Raw genomic sequence first — 21591 nt, 5'->3', positions numbered from 1 at the left:
ACACCCTTACTGTACAGTGCAGAGACATTCTGTTCAGTCATCTCTTTATTGAACTAAAAGTGGTATATCAAATAGTAAAACCTCATCACTGCATATGGAAAAAATGTAATTGGAAAAATAAAAGCACTGGCCCTGATTTGACCTTTGACCTGCCATATTTGCTTTTAACAGGTATAAATCTTTGCATAGCAATCAACAGTGTGTATGTGTGTGTTATGTCATAAATCACCTTCTAAACTCAACTGATACCAGTTGATGCCAGATGAAAGCTTCACAAGCGGACTGACAGGTGCTCATTACCCCGCCTCATGCCACTCACACACACACACACACACATGACTGCACTAACTGAACATACACACACAGTTTGCTAATAAAGCTCATGTGTCACATAGCAGATATGATCCATGCCTAATCCCTTTGACACCTGCACACACACACACTCACAACATACACACACTTCCCATAAAAGCTCATTAATGTGTGAATAGTTTCTTAAATGGAATAAAAACAGAACGAGGCCTGGCATGTAAATCATTTTCATTGCATGTCAACAGAAAACAGTCTAACAAACAAGAGTAAACACCAGCATGTCAATGGTCCACCAAAAAAAAAAAAGCTATAAATACCGCCAGACAGGAGGGGGCGACTGTTGTGCGCTTGTCACAGATGTCTGCTGGGAAATCATGGAGACCGGAAACTCGCTCCAGGGTTGTAAAATGCAATACAACAGATTTAACAAACTTGGTTTTAAAAATGATAACAAAATAGGTAAGCTGACTAAAATCTTTGATGTTAGACCAAGCATCATCTAAGAACTTAAAGTATCAAATCGATCAGTTTCTGTTTTGTGCCCAAGTGCTCAAGTGAACCACTTGAAGCTACTTTTGTTCGTTAGAACCACCTGTCTCGATTAATAAAACAGTTTCCCATATAAGTAGCTTAAACTAATTTTGTTAGTTGATACAACTTTACACAGTTGGCTAGTTAATGTTGGTTTACACACGTATCCCAAGTTGAACTAGCTTGAGCAACGTTACACTTGTAGAGATTTTGCTAATTATATTTACCTAGATTTGTTAAATGTTGATTTATACGTCTGTTCAAAGTTTAGCTAGTTTGACCAACTTGACATACAATTTGCTTGCTATACATACCGTAGTTACCTATGAGTCTACATTGTCCATAATTGGTTATAGTCCGAGCTACTTTGTATAGCTAGCTAATTTAGACACAGCTATATGGAACCTATGTACGTACAGTTCATGTTTATATTTACACTTAGTTTGAACTACATTGTCCAGTTTGGCTAGTTTGAGCAACTCTGTCTACTTTTTTGGTTAGTCTGAGCATTTTTCGATAGTACAGTATAGATGATAACTTATACACAGTCAGCTCTTCAATGTTGACGTATGGTACGTGCTTAGTTTGTCATGTAGCTACTTTGAGCAACATTATATGCACTTTGCTGTCTAGCTAACTTATGTATACACTAGTTTGAACTTGTGTATGTTAAACATATACTTAACACACCGTTTATTTATAGAGCTGTCTGAAAAATGTCACACTTTACGTGACAGAATTGGAAATGCAGGTCCACTGAGGTGAGGGAAACAGGACCCCGTGCGCGTGTGTGCGAGACAAAGGTGTAACCTCGCGAGACTCTGTCTCTCTCGCTCTTTCTCGCACTCTCTCTCTCTTTCTCTCTCCAAGGGGCGATCAAGCGGCAGGGATGTTGGGAGTCCGGCGGCCCAGTGAGCTCAGGCAGGCTACCAACACACGCACGGACGCGCGGCACCAATGTTCTGACGACAAAACTTGTTTTTTTCCCCTCCTTGACATCTTTTTTTGTTGACTTTTCTCTCAGGAGGAGCAACAGCTGGAGGGAGGACTTTTTTAAAGGTGTGCACACACACAACAAAAACAAAAAAAACATCCAAAAAAGATGTAGCCGCCAGTGCGCACCTTACGTACTTTCTTCCCCGTCATCTTCATCACATCGGCTGGATGTAAGGACGAGCTGCCTCCTGACGCGCACACGCACGACGCGCGCGCACCAAGCAGGCGATGTGAAGAACGAGAAGACGTGCACACTTTTGTTTGAAACACTTGACACGTAAGTAAAGCACTTTTATTTTGTAAGCTTGATCCCTCATCAGATGAACTATTTTCCTAATTGCGTTAATGATAGAAAGTTTGAAAGTGAAAGCTGATGTATTTCTATTTAAAGTAAATGTTTCCTCTGTTCTTCTTGCCTACTGGGACACACTTTGGCCCCCCAGGAGTGTGTGTGGAGGGGGGACAGTTTCCTCTGTTCCTATGCAACCCTGCAGTGCTCTTTTTCCATTAATTAAGCTCCTGTGTTTATGGAAGACGAGACTTAACGCTTTTACTTTAAAGGCACACTAGTCATTGGAGTGTCTTCTTCTAAGCATGGTTTATCAAGTGAGAGAACATTCATGAAGCTTCTTGTGTCGTTATTTTCTTCTCCATCTTCCAAATTAGCTTCTGCGTGGATTGGTTCTGATCCACTCATCGGGTCACGACCCGTAAAGCCAATCGATGCAAGACCCTACGTTTCAGCTCCCGCCTCAAATTGCCAAGATGGGCTTAGGCTGCAACCTTTCACCTTTCCGTCCGCCCAAGCGTTGATGATGAAATGTGACTGGAACATTCGAGAGGCTTTCTGATGGCCAAGTGTAGTTGTCGGCGTCGTGATGGTGGAGCGGAGAGTATAGGGAGGATGAGGCAGGTTGCTTGTCAGGTGATGTCACATTTTTTTGCGCGCAAACACATTTTTGAGTGATGATGATGATGAAGAAGGTGGGGCGAGGGGTGACAGGGGTCAGTGTCCTGTCACCCCCCGCGTGCGACCTTGAGCTTGAAAGAGTGATTCCAGGCCTGAAGAAGACAACGTGAACATTGTGCTGTTGTGTCAACACGTCTCCAACAACAGGTGTCCACCGCCTGCCTTGCATGCGTCGCATTTGTGTGTAAGTGTGTGTGTGTGTGTGTGTGTGTGTGTGTGTGTGTGGCAGAGAGGCTGCTGTTTGTTCAGAGCGGCAGCAGTGGGCCTGACCTTTCCTCCAACATGAGTCGTTGTTTGACGGACGAGGCAGCACCGTCGCTTTGTGGCCCCACCCCCTGCTTATTATGCTTTAGCGCCATTGTGTGTGTGTGTGTGTGTGTGTTTGGGGAAGGTATGAAACCAAAGAACAGATATCTTCATTTACTTTACATTTGTTCTCTCATTGAACGTCAACAACCCAAACAAAATTTCCCATTGTAACTAATGGAAATAAAACATGATCTGTTCCGGGGTCAAACTGTCGGCATCTAAAAATCTACATTTTCTTTCTTCATATCGACATTAATAGGAACAATAACGATTCAAATTAGTGTATGTCAGTCACTCATAACAGTGGTTCTCAACCTAAATATCCCCCGTGCAATGGAACCCCCTAACCAGAGGAAAGTATTTTTGGTAAAAAATAAAAAAAAGAAAAACATCTGCAATGTCAGTGTTTCCCACAAAACTGCAGTCTATCTATGATTATTGTTGTTAGTGTGCCTGTAGTTTAATTCATTCATTTAAACGTGCAATAAAAGCCCGTTGTTCCGGCAATCAAGCTTTACTGACACCTAGTGACCAATTTGGAATACTACATCCAAGTTGAAAGGTGGTCTCAATGGCTTAAACCATATTTGTATTTGAGTTCACAATGCTTCATTTGGGCAACAAAATAGGCCGTTGTCAACCACAAAACAGATGTGTAAACTTGTTGAACTCGAAAACAAGCAGTTCAGTTTGTCTCAGTTTTCTTATGTCTCTTGTGGTACCGAGTATGGCGATGGTCACTTCCGGAATGGTAAGAAGCGAAAAAAGCAGAGCCTTTCTTCATGTCAGGAGAAAGATGTCCTCCTTTGTCGTGCTTTTGTTTTCCGCGTGGCCTTCCTCTTCTTTTGAGTTCATGCTATCTACCTAAGCTGATCCCGCCTACGCACACTTCCACACCAAGACTGGACCGCTTGCTGGAAGGCGCGGTTACACAAGTGTGCTGTGCAGACGTCCACCTGCGCGCGAAGGCGATGAGTCACGGCGTGAAGCCGCGTCGCTTCCTCTTGAATTATGTCTCTAATCTGACACTTTAATTAATGGCGCTCCATAGAAAGCAGCTCGGCTAAATACTCTTAAAAGTCAACTCGTCAACTCTCTAACTGTCCGACTCTGCCGAGACGTCCGTGTCAGCAAAGCGGCTTGGCCTCCTCCGTGAACGTCCATGTGCACACAGCACACCAGCGAAGCCCCCCCCACACCCTCCTCCATATACTAACTGTCACTCCACGTCGAGCTTAGCGAGTCTCGCACTGCTTGCAAGGAGCTTTAAAGCTTCCGCATAACTTGTCTTGTTTGCAAAATGAAATGTCTCCTATGGATGGGCACATTTTGGGGTCAACACAACACTTTGTTTGCAACGTGTCAAATAGTCAGCGACTATAAGAGTAGAGCGGAGGTGGGAGCAAGTCTCAAATAAAGATAAAATGGGTCCGAAGTAGGTTTGAAGTTTTTCAGTCATTACCATTGTTTCCCAAATAATATGCCATTTTCACAATGTAACAATCGAAGCAATTTGACAAGTACGATGCATTTTCAACTGACTCATTAAAAAAATTCAATAAGAGCAGTATGACAAGGCAGACACAGAATGCTGAGTCAGGACTTATGTAATCCACACATTCATTGTTTGTTCTGAAACTTTTTTTGCACACGCATTCATTGAAAATCTCGAGTATTTTCAAGTCCAGTCCCGAGTCATTGGTCTCCAAGTTGAGTTGAAAGTGTTTGATTTTATTGTCAAGTCCTCTCCAAAGTCTTCAAAATTGTGACTCAGGTCTAACTAAACTAAACTAAGACATGCAAGTGTCTCAGGCCATGCTCTTAACATAATAAAAATGAAGGGACATATATGTCACAGAAGATGTTTAAATCAAACGCACCTGGTGGGCAGTACACGGATGTCTTCATGTGATGAGTGTGTGAAACTGTGAAAGGAAACATTCAGCATATTTTCATTAGGGAGTGTGTGCGTGATGGTTTATGGCTTGGGGGGGGTGTAGGGTACAGTTATAAATCACACCCCGTGGAGTCGCCTGCCTCTCAATCATCACACAATCATTGAATCTGGAACACACACACACACACACACACAGTGATTTTACCTGTTCATCAGCACGCTGTACTTTGGGCCTCACAAGTGGCATCTGTTACTATGGCAACAGCAGAAGCAATGCGAGCAGTGCACATGTTGGACCTTTAAATCATTACGGGGTCAGCGCATGTCGGTTGCATTTGATTTGATGACGGCGACACTCTGAAGATTCCCCCCCCCCCTCACTTCACCAACATCCACTCAACGTGTTTTCTCTCCTGTCCGCTCCAACCGTGACTCACCATGTTTGCGTTAATCATGCTAACACGATTCACCGCAGTTTAGTGACATGTGAAGCTAACAGCTAACACTCCGTTTTTGTTGATGGAGACAAAGCGGCAGCATCAGGTTGTGTCAAATGGCTAGACTAGCTTAGGGTTCTATGCAGGTGACCTCTGCCCCCTCACCCCAACACATCTGCTGTGTGATCAGCTGACCCTGGAGATCAATCCTCTCTCTCAGGTCATGTGATTTAGCATCGCCATACATCGGTGACGCACAGCATTTTTACATGATGCGTTTACATCATCAGCAAATCCGAACCAAAACCACATCAAACCTGTTCTCCGACCTTGAGAACACAGATATAAACAAAGCAGTTTTAGGGAATGTAACTGTAAAAGTGCTTAATTAGCCTCAAAAACGGCGTGAAGAGGAATTTGGGTCATTTTTTTATTTCCGTGTCGTCGTTGCTTTCGGACACACTAAAATCTTAAATGTGACTCAGATGTTCTGGTCATTAAAAACGGAGCGGGGTCCACTAAATCAGCGCCGCTCACCCAGGCCGACACTTTAAAACACTTTACAGCTGCTGATTTATTTTGATGAGGGTTGGCCATGTCAGCGCGCCCCCATCGCCATCTTTTTGACGCCCCCCAGGTCGTCCGGCACGCTCGCTATACCTCCACTCAGGACTCCTCCTCTTCGCCGTCCTTCATCCTCCATCTTTGCGCTGATGAATGATCAGTCACATGTCTTTAAGTGTTTTTTAGTCAGCGTGCTTGAAAGTCTGTCTCATCTCATGCGATCGATCAGACTCGTCGTTTTAGCGAAACTGTGCAATTTGTCCCAGGCGTCTAATTAAGAGTAAAACATAACAAAGAATAGAAGTTTCTGAAAAGTACTTGTGTTATTAAGAGATGATGATTGTTCAGGAAGTGGAGGATGATGAGAGTGATGAATTCATCCATCATTATCTATCAGGATTTTTTTCACAGAAAAACTCTGCTGTGACAGTGGAAGCAATCCAACCATTTGTGTGTGTGTGTGTGTGCGTGTGTGTGCCTGTGTGTGTGTGTGTAAGAGATGGTGGGGGGGTTCTAAGCTGGCTCCGATCACTGGCCCACTTTTCTCCTTCTCTGGCGAGCAGTTTGGCGTCCCCCCAGCCGTCGTTTAGAGTCCTAACGAGAACTCACAGGTGATGTAAGCTTCATGTTGCTGCTCAGCTGATGGCGTCTCCTATAGAAAATACTTGGCGCATGTCCCCGCATTCACTGGGGGGGCGGGGGGGTTTAAGTTATGTTTATCAGCAATATTTAAGCCCCCACCCTTTTATCTCAGACATCAAGCTCCCGCTGCAACAGTAAACAAAGATGTTTCATTGGTAACACAGTGGAAGCCCCTCGGACTGGCTGGCTCACATCCACGTAAACGGTTGTCGACAAAATGGAAATGGAACTATCCACTGCTTACAGATTCACCTGTGACTCTGTCCACAGACATAATGTCAGCGGGCGAAAGGGTTTGTTGAAATGATTTTCCTCCATTTGTGCAAATGTCTTTATTTTATACTCTTATCTGACAGCTGCTGTTAACTACAATGGCAATAAGTCTTTTGTACATATGCAAATTTTATGGCTAACCATTAAAAATAGGTGTTGCCATGCTTGTGTGAATGATGAAATTAACATAAACTGACCCATTTTTTTATCGAAAGGACCCCTTGGCCCTCAAATTCGATGTCCAGTGTGGCCAACTTGGCAATGTTGTCGCTAAATCTGGCGACATCCCAAACCCTCTTGATATTTTCCCAAAAGCCACTAGTAACAAATCTAGCAACTTTTTCTGGTGTCGTTGGAGAGTTTTCTGGCATTTGGGGTTTGTCAAAGCACGTATTGATCTGCAGTTTCTCTTCTGACTGAGCAGCAAGGTGCGATAAAGGTCATTCAAGGTGGTTTTACTCACTTCGTTGTCTCTCCTACGAGTTTATGTTTTTTTTTGGCGACAGTGTATATGTTGATAAAAGTGGTCTACCATGCATGCCGATGTCGACTTATCGTCATAAAAAGAACAAAGCTTAAGTGGGATGGATTGAAGTATGTTCCTCCCATAGGAAGCTGTGGAAATGATCTGTTGCAGGGTAAAACTATTACATCATTAAACCTTTTTAAAGCAGTTTTTACCATTTTAAAATGTAACTGTCATAAAGAGTAAAAAGATGTTAGCCAATACAAATAAAAAAACAAAAGTCACAGAAGTATATAAAAAAAAAGATTGTCTAGAGTACACATTTATATTTTAGGCAGTGTCTTATAAAGTCTTAATGTCCTATGTAGACCCAAGGAGGTCAAATGTCACCCTAGTGTTCGAATCCTCCCTCCAAAAGGACCGATCATGTGACTGCCTTTACAGGAAGTTGTGTTGCCTATTGCAGGAAATGATGGAATAATCAGTGAAGTGAGAGAGACGCAGATCGATGGCAGACGGGCGTGCACGGCGGCTTGTGATGGACAAGGCCGCCGTGTGTGTTTGTGTGTACGTGTGTGTGTGTGTGTGCGCGTGTGCTCTGTCCTTGCATTGTAGCTTCATCAGTTTAGTGGTTCAAGAGCAGCACAAACAGACAGGAAACACTCCATCAGTCTTGACTGCTGCTCATCATCCGTCAACTGTCCGCTTGTGCACGTGTGCGAGTGTGTGCATGCGTGTGTACATGTTAGACAACACAGCCCCCCCCCACATGTCATGCTGAAGCTTAAAGCTGCGGCGAGTGCTACACTTGTCTTAAACACACAGTGCAGACACGTAGAAGAGTTTATGTTGCTCTTTACATTAACACAATAAAACAGTGTCAGTTGTGATCTGTTGACACAAGCTCGTGGGGCGGTGGGGGGGGTGTGCGCTAATAGAAACTGATTTAATCAGCCACCAGGGAACAAGAGAACAGCGTGACACACACGTGCAGACACACACACACAGGATGAATAACAGACCCAAGGTGGGGTGGTGCAGAGAGACTCAAATAGGATAAATCTAAGTGGGTCGCACATCCCAGTGTTGCTTTCAAGTCCAGTAAAGTTGGAATGGAATGCACTGATGCAGTATAATAATAATAAGAATATCAAGTAATTCTTCTGGAATGTGATTGACAGAGCATGCAAGGATGCACTTTAGTGACGCCGACAAGGACGCGCAGAGGCTGCCGCTGCGTGAACCCCAAGGTCACGACCCGCCTGAGTTGACAAAATAAAACTTTTTATTCTTTTTTATCAAGTGACACACCGAGGCGTGACTGACACCTTTTGCACAACTACACACTGTGTGCATGTGTGTGTGTGTGTGTGTGTGTGTGAGACGACGCTATAAGAGGGTGATGAGCGTTTTGTCTGACCTCCTTTGGTGCTAAATTAAAATGAACCTGAATATTGATGCCTAATGAAGGAAGCTATTTGTGTGTCTGTGTGTGTGTGAGAGACACTCAGCGATGACGAGGCTGAAAGACGGCCACTGTGGGATATTACCTCAATACGATTTTGGAGAGCGAGGACATTCTCAAAATCAGATGTTATAGTCATAAACGTATCGTTTTTTAACATCACTGTACGTGTGTATACATTAGTGCCTTTCTTTTCTGGAGTTCAGCATGTTGTAGGTCCCTTACAAAGCCGAATTATTGAAGCTAGGGGTGATGCCTGCTGTTGCGTGGGACAAAGCGGTACCAAAAATTGCCACAAATGCTTCACTGATGTGACAATGCGGGAGCAATGCGCATCCTGCATACTGTAGGATGTACACCATAGTACACTATAGACGTAAACAGTACATGACATAATTTTGCCGATAGTATTCTGCCAATCTGTATCATTTTCGCTCACAAATTGCTTGCCAAGTTCATAGTTGAACTATTCTTCAACCTTTTCAGAGATGCCATTGAAATGACACGCATTGCCACAGCAAATTAGTCAGCATGTCTCCTTTGCTGAGATCAAGATGCCGATTAGATGGCATGATCATTGTACAGGTGTGCCTTTGACTGGCCACAATAAAAGGCCACGGGAAAACATGCAATTTTACTGTATTGTGTCATTTTGTAGCAAAAAAAAAAAGATGATTGTGTGACTTGAACCATGCGGTGTATTCCAGCCTTAAATACAGACGCTGTCATGCCACCTGCAGTTGTTTACAACAGTCATTGCAATGGACCACCTGTTGTTTTGGTGTGTGTGTGTGAGCGAGACAGACATGAAGAGGTGGGACATAAAAATGACACAGGAAGTGAAATGTGAACATCCTTCTCATGAAATTACTTATCTCCATGGTAACACCTGTCGAAGTAGCTGTGCTACCAAACAAGCTACGGTTAGCATGTTGGCATAACTACCAGCTCCGGTCAGAGAACACTGTTTGAGGGGTAATAAATAAAACAAAAAACATGGAGGAAGGCATCATGGTGTCTCTGCAAACAGGAAGTCGAACTCTGCCCTTGACCTTTGACCCGTCAGTGAGAATGTTAGGAGTGTGTTGCTCTTTTTAAGACCCGACAACCTGAGTGCAGCCCTTGCGTGAATAATGAATTTGTCTAAGTGTGTCACTCTGTGTGTGCATGTCAATGTGTGTGTGTGTGGTTGTGGGTCCGGCCCAGATTGAAAGAAGTTGTGATGTCATCAGATGTAACCTCAGCTGAAAGGCGACTCTGCGTGGGGAAGGAGAGACGTTCTTGCCTTCTCTTGATCACCTGACACCTGACACACCAACTGTACGCACACATACATATGAGGTGTGTTTGAATATGGACCGGTATTCAAACACACCTCTTAATCAATGAATCGATCAATCAGCTGGACTCCACTTAGAAAGACATCTTAGAAAGACATTGTCGACATTTCTTTTATCCTTCCGTCTCATTTTCATCCACTTTTGAGTAGACCAAAGAACTTGGTGCCTGGTGTGTGCCTACAGTATGTAAATGAAACACTGATGCATACTTTTGTGTGCGCACACACACGCACGTACACGTGCACTCGAATGCAAGGACACATAGCTTTCTATTTGTGTGAGCGTGTATATCTTATTTCACACTGCCCTTGTCTTCTTTATTATTTAATGCATTTATTATTTTTTTTTACAACAACTACAACATTGTCAGCTCCCTCGCTATCTCCATCATTCTGTTTTGTTTAATATTTGAGTTATTTTCACTCATTCGGCCTGGCGACTGTCGTCTTCGCATGCTGACGCATGTTTCCTGCAGCTAAACTGCTAAAACATGCAGCGAGGAATGGAAGACGAATAAATTGATAATGACTCATGTGAGCGAAGGTGCTGTTGCCACGAGGCCGCTTTTAAATAAAAGTGGTGTCATTTGGAGCTTTTGTGGGTACAGTGAAACCTCGAAAGCCGAAATGTACATTCAACACCAGTTGTAGCTTTATTGAGGACCTGTATTGGCGGATGGAAGAAAGGTTGAGGATGGAGGAAGTGTTATAAAAGGGCTGGCCCTTGCACCTTTCTTTGACCCCATGGTGGGTTATTTCATGGTCGTGAAATAATCCAAGGTTTGACCGTAGAAAGGTTTGTGGTATGTACGTGGAACTAACAGGCAGGCTAACATGTCGGCAAGTGAGCCAGCAAACGACGATTCGTCGCTAAAGATGTGTTCACATCAGCGAGGAGGAAGCGGGAGAGCGAAGGAAGTGATGGCGGAGCGTGAACCTGTGCGCAAGTGTGACAGCCTTAAGTGTGGAGTTTGACTTTGAGAAGACATTTAAGAGGATCGCTTGTTGTATTTCACTTTAATTTGCTGTTGAAATGTTGTTTCAGGGTTGATGGCTGCTTTGGAGGCTCGAGGCTTCCGTTACTGTCTGATGGCGATTTGACGACGCCTATAAAACACTTTATCTTCAACACGACCTTGACCAGGATGTGAACTGATCACGCTCCCGTGTGTGCGTGTGTGTGTGTGTCTTAATAACCACTGCCAATTCTCTGGGAGGGGACACTTAGCAAGACGCTGATAGCTAATATGGAAATTATAGCTGCACATAATGTGTGTGTTTGTGTGTTTGATCCTTCATCTTCCTCATTACCTTACTGTCAGCTCGTCATCATCATCATCTCCTGGGCTCATCAGGTCAGGTGTTATTGCGCCCAGATGTTAATTATTATTATTGTTATTGTCAGGCTTATACTGTAGAGTAATAGAATCCTAACTCAAGGAGCGGATTGAGCACGCCATACCAGCAGAGGGCGGTGTATTGGCAGGAAGTCACTGAGGCTGAGGTGAATCCCTTCCTGGAACAAGTGTCTGCTGTGTGTGTGCAGCAATATTTCACGTGAGTGTACAGTGACTTTACTGTACACTGCAATGTAGCACCTTTGGGTGGCGGCCACGCGTCTGGCGAGGAACGCCTCTACACGTCTCAAGAGGCTGAGGAGGTGTGAAGCGTTGTCATCCAACACAACGCTCCCGTGTGACGCATGGAGGCGGCTGTATGTCAGGGTCACCGAACACCCCCGCCCCCCCAACCACCGCCACCACCCTCGCCATCCTCAACCCCTCCCTCTCCCGTCGTCCCCCAAGCCAAACGGCCCCGGTGGTCGTCTGCCAGCTCGCTTGGCCCGCTGCCCACCATCACTGAATGACTTCCTGTGCTGCCGCGCTGCTCCTGCCGCTGTGGCGGCGGCGGCAGCGTGGGGACGTGTGTTTCCTCCTTTCAAGCTAATTGAATTGAACGTCTTCATCCTTCCATCATGGAGCGCTGACAGGAGCTGCTTCAGGGCGGGGCCAAAGGAGGGTGCTTGCACCTGCTGAGCCCCGCCCACATTCATCGGGTTTAAACATCCTGCTTGCTCAGCTTGATTGTCAATCAAAACACAAGCTGCATCCTGAAAATGGGTTCAAAATATGAATTATTGTTAGCTCTTCTTTTAGTGACTGTGTTTGTATTGCTGCAGGCCAGGAGGAAAGAGCAAGTCAAGCGCACACACACACACACACACTCACACACACACACACTCACACTGGACACGACAATGAGCTAGAATAGCACGAACAGAATGAAGTACAAAAATATGCTAATGATATTACAAAGCATTACAAACACTGTAAATAAATTGTATACAAAACAAAAAGCCCCCAAGAAAATTCTTGTTATTGTTTTAAATGTATTAATACACACCAAATAACATGTTGCGAACCTGCTAACAGTAGTAAAGAGCATCTCTCGATAGCAGTATCCCAGCCACATGATTGACTTCATGCTAGACGCACAAACAAGTGCCTACGTGACTGCTCTTTTTATGTGCGTGCGTGCGTGTGTGTCCACATCAAAGGAAAATGTAGCTCTGTTTTCCATTCTTATCAAAAGCTGTCAACCATTCTGCCGTCTTGTTCACACGCACGCACGGACACAATCACGTACACACTTTGCAGAAATCAGATTTTGGAGCTGTGAAGAAGAAATGCACGACGGCTTGAAAAATGACTCCTGTCTAATCATTCAATTATGACCCCTTTGCAGATGGTCCAAACACACAAACACACACACACACACACACTTTTTTGCATTAAGTATAAAAGCTTTTCTATGCAGAATGTCCATCAACAACAATTACTTGGACAGTTCAATTAATTTTCAAGAGTCCATTGAAATGATGCTTCAGGATATTTGGTGGCTTTTTTGTCGTCCTGTGTGTGTGTGTGTGACTCAGCCTGTGTTGGAGTGGGACCCGTGTGTGTGATTGCGTCTCATCAGCTCCTAGAGACTTGTCAGCTTGATTGTGGGTCCACGTCGGCGCCAGGTAGAGCGAGCGAGATGTCGTGGAGATGTGGGCGGATCCCCGAGCACGCCGTCTTCATGGCATTCAATCATGCAGCTCAGAGATACTCGAATCAAACGCTCCTCATCTCACGACTTGAACCGCTCTCGGGCAGTGTTTTCCCCAAAGGCCTGTCTGCTCTATCTCGCTCTCTCCTGAAGCGGACAAATACACTCATGGGTACTTTCTAGATATAGCATCCAAATTGTTATTATTATTGTTACATTGTTATTTATTAAATATTAGATTGTGTTATGTGTCGCTACAAGATTTTCCTTTTACAGATAGACGGGCATGGTCACTTCAGAAAAGGTCAACAAATGTGAAACCTTGGATGGTGATGTAGTTAACTGTATGAGTCAAGGTTTGTAAGTCTGTGTGTGTGTGTGTGTGTGTGCAGCTGGTACTCTGGGCCAGTCAGCAGCAGGATCAGGATGAGAAGATGGCTGGCTGTGTGTTTCCAATGGGACCAGAGAGCTTTCAGCGCTTCACGCCGGACTCCCTGGCGGCCATCGAGCAGCGCATCGCCAAGGAGGAGGCCCGACGCAACAAACACTACCAGGAGGTACAGTAGATTGGATGCTGAGATAGAAGTAAAGACGACTTTAAAAAAAAATCAGACAGGGTGATGACGAGGCTGTGTGTGTTAGGACCTTGGCGACGTGGAGGTCCCTCGGCCCCGGCCTGACCTGGAGGCGGGAAAGCAGCTGCCGCGCATTTTCGCCGACATCCCTTCTCACCTGGTGGGCGTCCCCCTGGAGGACATCGACCCGTACTACTTCAGAGATCAGAGGGTAAGTGCGCGGAGGAGCTGTAAGGTCAACAGGAAATGATGAGTTGCTTCCTTTTTCTGTTCGTGGAGAAGATGAGTTCCACTTTTCACTGATGCACCAACTTGACTGAGCGTGTTTTAGGCTTTTTTGGACAAAAATGTAAGTCTCCTGCAGGATGCAAAAGGAAGTGATGATGAGAGGCTGGCGAGCGATATGTCGCCTTCCCTCGCCAGCCTCTTCCTCTTGAGGGAGTTTCCTCGCCGACGTCCTTCCCGTCTCACATGTTTGTGTTTTATGTGCCAGCTTGGCGGCAGGAAGCACAAACAAAACAACAAACAAAAAAAAATCACATTCAGCTCCAGACTCGTTAAAATTCTCACTCACCGGAACTGTCTCTCTTGCATTTTGATAAAGAATACAGACATATTCCTGTTTATGGGGATGATGTTATTCCCTTAAATACTCCCTTAAGACAGATGTGATGTTACATATTGTAGTGTCGATGTTAAATTTGGGCATCAATGGCTGACATAGGGCAGAAGTTGAGAAGTTGACACCTTCCATAGGTGAGTTGTGTTTTCATGTGTTTTTGTTCACAGACCTTCATAGTGCTGAACAAAGGCAAGGCCATCTTTCGCTTCAGTGCCACATCTGCCCTCTACTTCTTCAGCCCCTTCCATCCTATACGCACCCTGGCCATCAAGATCCTGGTCCACTCATATCCTGCTCGAAAGATGGCCACAGATCGCGTCAGCAGTCTCTGAAGTCTGGTTTGTTAGACTAGTGTAAGTACACCGGCCTCATTATGATAACCGCGACATTGCGGAATCACAATAAACACTCAAGTCGACTTAACTCGACACTCAACTCGAATGCTGGAACCGGAACTACTTCTGGAACTACATTTTAACACCATCAGTCATCAGAATTCCATAAAAGGCTGACATGGCGCACCCCAGCCTGAGACATGACTTCACACCCGAAACTTACCAGGACCCGACCCCCTCGTTCCCAAATATTGCCCCGCCCCACCTCATTCCCATGCGCCACCCCCCCCCCTGCCCTGTCCTCACCTCCACTGGGCTATTCTTAGCGAGCACGGCGGCTGCTGCCGTTGAGAGATGGCGAGCCGGCGGACACGCTGTTGTTGTCAGGGGGATAAGCGGGTGAAGAGGTCGGCGGCAGAGGTGCGGCGCTGCTGATGTGTTCTTAGGAGGGTTTTATACGAGGGGGGCGGCGGGCCGTTCTGGTAAAGTGGATGCTTAGAGTTTTTATGAGTGTTTGTGTGTGATCAAGTGCGTTCTGGATTCTGGCCCGACCACCGTGGCGCCACCGTGACAAGCTGTGTTCTGAGGTGGACGTGCACAAACACACACACACACACACACACTTATTAGGTCATTGTGTGTTTTGTGTCTCCTGCTCAAGTGTCACATTTGACCATGTGTCCCATGAGGCTTTGCTCTGAAGGACGCACGTTTGATCCGATGTCCGATGAGGCCTTGATGCTGTCGCCATCAGCAATGTTTCACTTCTCTTCTCAAACAATAGCGGTCATCAAACAACTCCACCCCAACATCACATTGGTAGGAAGTGCTGAAAGTCCACTTCAAAATAAAAGCAGTCCATAGGCAAAGAAAGCAAGAAATATGGCTCCTGTGGAGGGCGTGGGCGGGGTAATGACATCACAGCTATGGTGGCCCCGGTGGTCCCTAAAGGCAGGTCCATCATTACGCTGTAATTAGCTCCTGGCACTGTCGGGAGGACAGTCACGTTGTTTGTCAATAGCTAAGCGTATTATCTCGCCGCCGCCATCATTCCAGCCGCCACTCCATCAACAATTAGGCCGCCGCTCAAAGTCTCACACGGGGAGTTTGTTCCGTGCGCTCAATGACTGTAATTAGGATTCATTTATAGCTGTGATTGACAGCTCTACCCGCCCACGCCCACCTCACTCCTCATGCATGCAACACGGAGGAAGGCAGGTAAAGGTGATATTTAACTTCCTGCTGTGCCACGCCACACCGATTGGACACGTGTGGATCCACCCACAAGCCCCCACCCCCAGTCATGCTGCAGTTAGCTTTCATTTGGAGTGTTGGAAGACTATTTGTTGTGATGTGATTATTCATTTTCTGACTTCTGGAGCCGTGTTGTGTTCCTTAACAAGCTCACGTTGTTCAGTTTGTTCATCATGTGCACCATCCTTACCAACTGCTGCTTCATGGCCATGTCAGAACCCGCCTACTGGGCCAAATATCTGGAGTGAGTACACATGCTGCCTTCACCAGTATTCATTCTCTTTCTGTTGTCCAAAGCCACTATCGTCTGTCTGTCCTACCCACTAGGTACACCTTCACAGGTATCTACACCTTTGAGTCTCTCATCAAGATCTTGGCGAGGGGCTTCTGTGTGGGACCCTTCACCTTTCTGAGGGACCCCTGGAACTGGCTCGACTTCAGCGTCATCGTCATGGCGTGAGTGACACCGCGAAACAAACACATTTGAAGGCTTTTATTGTGAAAAGACAACGAGCAGAGGTTGATTCGGTCTATTTGGTGGTTAGTCATGGGAGTGCGGGGGCGGCCTGCGGCGTGTCCAGATCGGACATGTTTGCAGCGTCAGGAAGAAGCGGGCGGCGACACGGTGCTGTCAGAGCAGCTAAGGGACCCCGGCGTCACTAAGTTGTAATGAAGTGTCAGTTGAGGACCAACATGGCTGCCAATGAAGCGGCACGTTCCCCTCCCAACATGGCGCCGATCCAGCGTGTGCCTGAAAAAGGAAGAGAGCGCGACCCTTCCACTTCAGTAATTGAGTGACTGATGGAAAATCGTTACACTTTGGTTTGCTTAGCAATCAGGTGGCGATCAATCAAAGAGGCAAGCGTGCGAGGCATGCAGTGAGGGACGCCGTCTGGAAGATAAATGATCGGAATGAACTGATCGGATCAATAGTTGACCCCCCTCATGCTCGGCCCGAGGGTTACCGCCGTCTAATGAAGCAGCATCGCCTCCGCTGTTGGCGCACTGCTAAATTGATGAAGGTGCCCTCTCGTGCGGGGCCGCCGCGTCTGGGGGGGTTACGTAATTTGACCCCCACAACCCCAACCACACGTTGCCCTCTGGGCAAAATGGCCACTCTTAAAGGACAAATCCAGCATTAAGACAGTTAGCCGGCACTTCTGGTGGCTGCTGTGTGAAACATTAGGCTTCCATCGTTGCAAGGAATTCTGGGAAATAATAGTGGATCAATTCCTGCTTTTAAAGCGCCTCCATGTTCTGCCTCCGTGGCATTGTTTCTTCATCAAGTTATGGCGCCACACACACCAACACACAAACGGTGTCAGTGGGTGCACATCCTTGACCTGTGGACCATCCTGCAGTCAGATGGATCTTTAGCAGCGCAGGGACACATAAGTCACATATTAGCGCACACACATACACACATACACACATACACACATACACACACAGTGTGCCCCTGAAACGTCACCTCAAGCTTTATTAAAAGCAGAGTGATGGTCAGTAAATAGACACACCCCTCCGGACACACACACACACACACACAATAGTCAGACTGATGCTCTCAGCCCCGCCCACTGAGTCGGAGTTTCCATGGCAACAGTGTCCATTGCCCTCAATCGACACATAATGCCCCGCCTCCTTGTTGGCGCTCTAATGTTGAGCATCACATGACCAGTCGCGCGTCCTCCAGCCGGGAGGTTCTGGAGTTTGCTGCGACTGGAATATTTAGCCGCTCGCTGGCACGAGTGCGGAAAAGTTGATGGAGGAAAATGGAGGAAGCACACGATGAGCTAAGTCATTAAAGTCATCTTTGACACGTTAAAGTAACAATAAAAAAAGTACAGACTGAAGCTTTTACTGCCACCGCCATCAGCACCGCCCCTAACGACTCCCCCCCCCCACCGCTGCCGCCGCCCTCACGGTAATTCAATCAATCTGCCAGTCATGGGGGGGAGAAATATGAGCTCTTCTCGAAGGCTGTTAGCAGCTCGCCAGCAGATGAGTTGATGGGCGTGAGGGTAGGGCAAAATGGCCGCCGTCGCCAGGCACCCACCTGGCTCTCTCTAACCGAGGCCTCGCCCTCTTTTGCGATGCTCGTGTTTTACCAAGCCACTGGATCAACACGATAACCTTCAGCAGGAAATGCCATATTTGTGTTTTTCACCTGAGATGTAAACATTTGAGAGCATGAATCTTCATTTTGGATGGATTCAGTCTGAAAAATTGGGATGTATGTTAAATTGTTGTCAGACACTGTTAAGCTTTGTCTTCTTCTGTTGTCGCTGTACACGCCATATTGCCCCCTCCAGGCTGTTAACAGAGTTTATCAAAGTAGGCAACCTGCAGGCGCTGAGAACCTTTAGAGTCCTGAGAGCCCTGAAAACCATCTCGGTCATCCCAGGTAAGGCCACCAGGGGGGCGAGGAGGGAGAGGAAACGCTCGCCATCGCTGTGTGGTCGTAAAAATGTCTCCCCGTGTCCATCCCGTGTGTGGTCAGTCCCTGCCTCCCCTCCCCTGTGCTTCCTGCCCCGTGCGTGGGCGCGGGTGTGGTCCACGGGGCACTAAAGAAGGAAGCTGACAACAGGAAGTCGGCTGGAGGGTGTGATAGCTAAACACGCTAGCTGTGATCCGAGTAACCTGGCTTGTGACATCAGAGGTTACGCAGGTGTAGCCCCCTCCAGGTGGCGTCCATGTGAGCAGCTCCTGCTTTGACCTTTGTCACGGTCGAGCTTCCAGGCGTGTGTTTGCGTGTGTTTCACGTGCGTGTGTATGTGCGTGACACCCTTTGTGTGTCTTTGTGCTTGTGTCTGGCCTTGTTGCAGATATGTGACTGAGTTTGTCGACCTGGGTAATGTCTCGGCCTTGCGGACGTTCAGGGTGCTGCGAGCGCTCAAAACCATCTCAGTCATCCCAGGTGAGCGCGGGGGAAAACCGGCCCACCTCCCCTACGTGTTAGCATACAGCGTGATGGCGTGATGCACGTTGGTAGTATACTAGGACACAAGTGGACATCAGAGGTCCAGACCACAGCATCTTAAAGTCAAGCAAAACATTTCACTTCATTGTTTTATAGACAAGTCAGTTAAATGACTTATTCCAAAACAAAAGCAAATTTCAGGATAGAAAATGTGCAAACCGATGCTGGCTGACCTCTGTATGTCGCCACTTAGCACGTTAGAATCTAGCACTAATGAATTTATATTTGTGATGGCATGTTCCATATTATACTCTAAGTCGTAACATGTAGGCCTGCCCCGTAAGGGTTTACCAAAGCGCATGATTTATCTTTAGCGCACAATTTTATTCAAAAAGTACGTCTCTCTTGAGCAGAACGAGCAGAAGTGACGTTTAGTGTGCGAGTGTCTGGCGTCACTCCTCTTCCTTCATGTTTTCTTCTTCTTGTGTTTGTCACCATGTTTGTTTGTCAGTCCTTCATTTGCCGTTGCTCACGACTTAAAGCTGTTGTGCTTTAAAGTCTCACAATGAAAGTTTGAAAATTGTGTTCACATTTCTACTCGGCAGTTGTTTTTGAGTTGGACCGCAATTAGCTTGACTGTTTCAACAAGATGGCCACCCGCTACACCTTCACCCGTTTGCTTTGCTTCAATTTCACTTGACCTTTTTGTTTTTTTACTGCATTCAGCGCCATCTTGGTTGCACAATCTTTCTAAAATGCTCAGCTCACTTTTATTTTCAATTGGAATGTTCCTTAAAGTGATTTTAGCCCAATTTTTCCACGGTTCATGGTGGTGGTAGCTCCCTAACATTGTCGTCCATCTTGAAGGGCTGAAGACCATCGTGGGCGCTCTAATCCAATCAGTAAAGAAGCTCGCTGACGTGATGATCCTCACTGTCTTCTGCTTGAGTGTCTTCGCCCTCATCGGCCTGCAGCTCTTCATGGGGAATCTTCGGCAGAAGTGTGTGCGCAGCACGGCGCACTGCGTCAACGACAGTCTGCCCGCCAACACGTCCTTCTTCTGCAACAACAAGACATGGACCTCCATGCGCCACTTTGTCAGCGACGAGGGTGAGGACTACCTTCATCACACTGCTCTCGCCCGTGGTGTCTGTGTGTGGCTCAATACTAATGCACCTACTATTTGTGTTGCCGCCAACAAACAAAACAAACAAAGGTCCCCGCAGGCGTCCGTATCGACCTCTAAAAGCTGCCATGAAACCCGAGCACCATGCGTCGCTGCGTTGTCGCCGCCTGCCAGAAAGCGTTTGTCGGCGCAGATCAATGGCGGATGTTCCCTACGCGAAACGTCGGCCGCCATGTAGCTCAGTGTGGTCTATGGTGGCCATTTTGGGTGCCGTCCTGCACTTTGTTTTGTCGCATTTTGCACATTTTTAGTGACATTGCACCCATCTCGCCACAATAGATTTTTAAAAAAATTGTTGTTTTTTTTTTGCCATGTTGCACCCGTCCCGTCACAGTAAAAGTTCTGATGTGAGATTAAGTTCAATTAATTGCTGCCTGAATATCTAATTTGTTTTAACATCACAACTGTCCCGTCACAATAAAAGTTGTAGCTTGACGTTTGTGCGAAAAGGTTGAACTTTCTTTTGCAGGAAGCGTCTTTTGCTTCTCTGATTCCTTTTGTGTGGGATGTGTAGCGGCTGATAAAGTGTGTGTGCGCGTGTGTGTGCGCTGGCGTTGAATAAAAGATGAGCATCCTGAAAGTTGTTCCCATAAGGCGAGTGGATGAAAATGTCAAGCTAGCTTTTAAGGTCAGTGTTTGTGTGGAAGGCGTCGTCGACCCCCGCCTGTCTGCTCCTGCATCGTCTTATGCAACGCCGCCTCGCACGAGAACAACTTTTTCCCAGTCAAACGCTCGCGATCGTCCTCATGTTGGTGGCCTGCAAGCTCTGAGCCCGCCCACTCACACGACCTGGCCGCCACTCAGAGGATGTTGAAGCGACTTGTTGAAACACTTTTTTTTTCTTGCAGACAACTTCTACAAGGTGGAAGGAGCAAAGGATGCTTTAATCTGCGGGAACAGCAGCGATGCAGGGTGAGTCTTTCCCTTCATGACCACGCCTCCTTCTTCAGGTGCGTTGTAGTGGGACGAGACACATTCTGTGATGTGATTCCTTCGCTGACTGGAGAGCCGGTCACTTCCTCGCTGGCTCTCTCTAAGTTAATTTTGTGTTTTTGTGCAAAATGAGTGTGGCGCCGCGGGGTCATGTGACACACATCAGCAAGGACGAGTATCTGTGCTGACTGTTGATGCTGAGAGGGGCAAGCTGACACTGTGAATGACACCGCTATCACAACATCACGCATGTGTGTGTGCGTGCGCTAGCCTCCAGCAAGCCGACTGCGCCGTGTGAAAGCATCTCGGGATGCTAACATGTAGCTCACAGGTAAACGCCAGCCCGCTACAGGACGGCCGGGAAGCGCATGGAGGTTCAGGTGAGGTGAAGCAGAAAGGCGGATGTTTGGAAGAGAAGTGGCCAGGAAGATGAACGAGGAAGGAGTGAGGAGAGCGCAATAGGAGGAGACAGGAGGGAAGTAAAGAGGAGGGCGGCTGCAGGGCATCAGGAGAG

The 21591-nt window shown here is 46.7% G+C and overlaps 1 protein-coding gene across 10 annotated transcripts in view; it reads left to right on the top strand.

Annotated features, from left to right (window-relative positions):
- The first annotated feature begins 1763 nt into the window (after nucleotides 1-1763).
- Nucleotides 1764-21591, top strand: part of LOC131108624 (sodium channel protein type 4 subunit alpha B-like) — a 42644-nt gene continuing 22816 nt past the window's right edge. For 6 of the 10 annotated variants that reach the window (XM_058059785.1, XM_058059784.1, XM_058059782.1 and 3 more), the window contains exons 1-9: nucleotides 1775-2116; nucleotides 13645-13809; nucleotides 13895-14038; nucleotides 14617-14735; nucleotides 16193-16282; nucleotides 16366-16494; nucleotides 18864-18955; nucleotides 19826-20068; nucleotides 20993-21056. In XM_058059785.1, coding sequence (XP_057915768.1) covers nucleotides 13687-13809; nucleotides 13895-14038; nucleotides 14617-14735; nucleotides 16193-16282; nucleotides 16366-16494; nucleotides 18864-18955; nucleotides 19826-20068; nucleotides 20993-21056 — 1004 coding nt within the window. In that variant the 5' untranslated portion in view covers nucleotides 1775-2116; nucleotides 13645-13686. Of the gene's footprint in view, nucleotides 2117-13644; nucleotides 13810-13894; nucleotides 14039-14616; nucleotides 14736-16192; nucleotides 16283-16365; nucleotides 16495-18350; nucleotides 18443-18863; nucleotides 18956-19825; nucleotides 20069-20992; nucleotides 21057-21591 lie in introns of those variants that run through there. The other 4 variants (XM_058059787.1, XM_058059779.1, XM_058059778.1 and 1 more) reach the window with 3 other exon arrangements.

This window comes from Doryrhamphus excisus, chromosome 21, assembly GCF_030265055.1.
Source record: "Doryrhamphus excisus isolate RoL2022-K1 chromosome 21, RoL_Dexc_1.0, whole genome shotgun sequence".
Taxonomy (NCBI): Eukaryota; Metazoa; Chordata; class Actinopteri; order Syngnathiformes; family Syngnathidae; genus Doryrhamphus; species Doryrhamphus excisus.
Note: the sequence above shows the minus strand (reverse complement) of the source record. Positions and strands in the feature narration are given on the sequence as shown.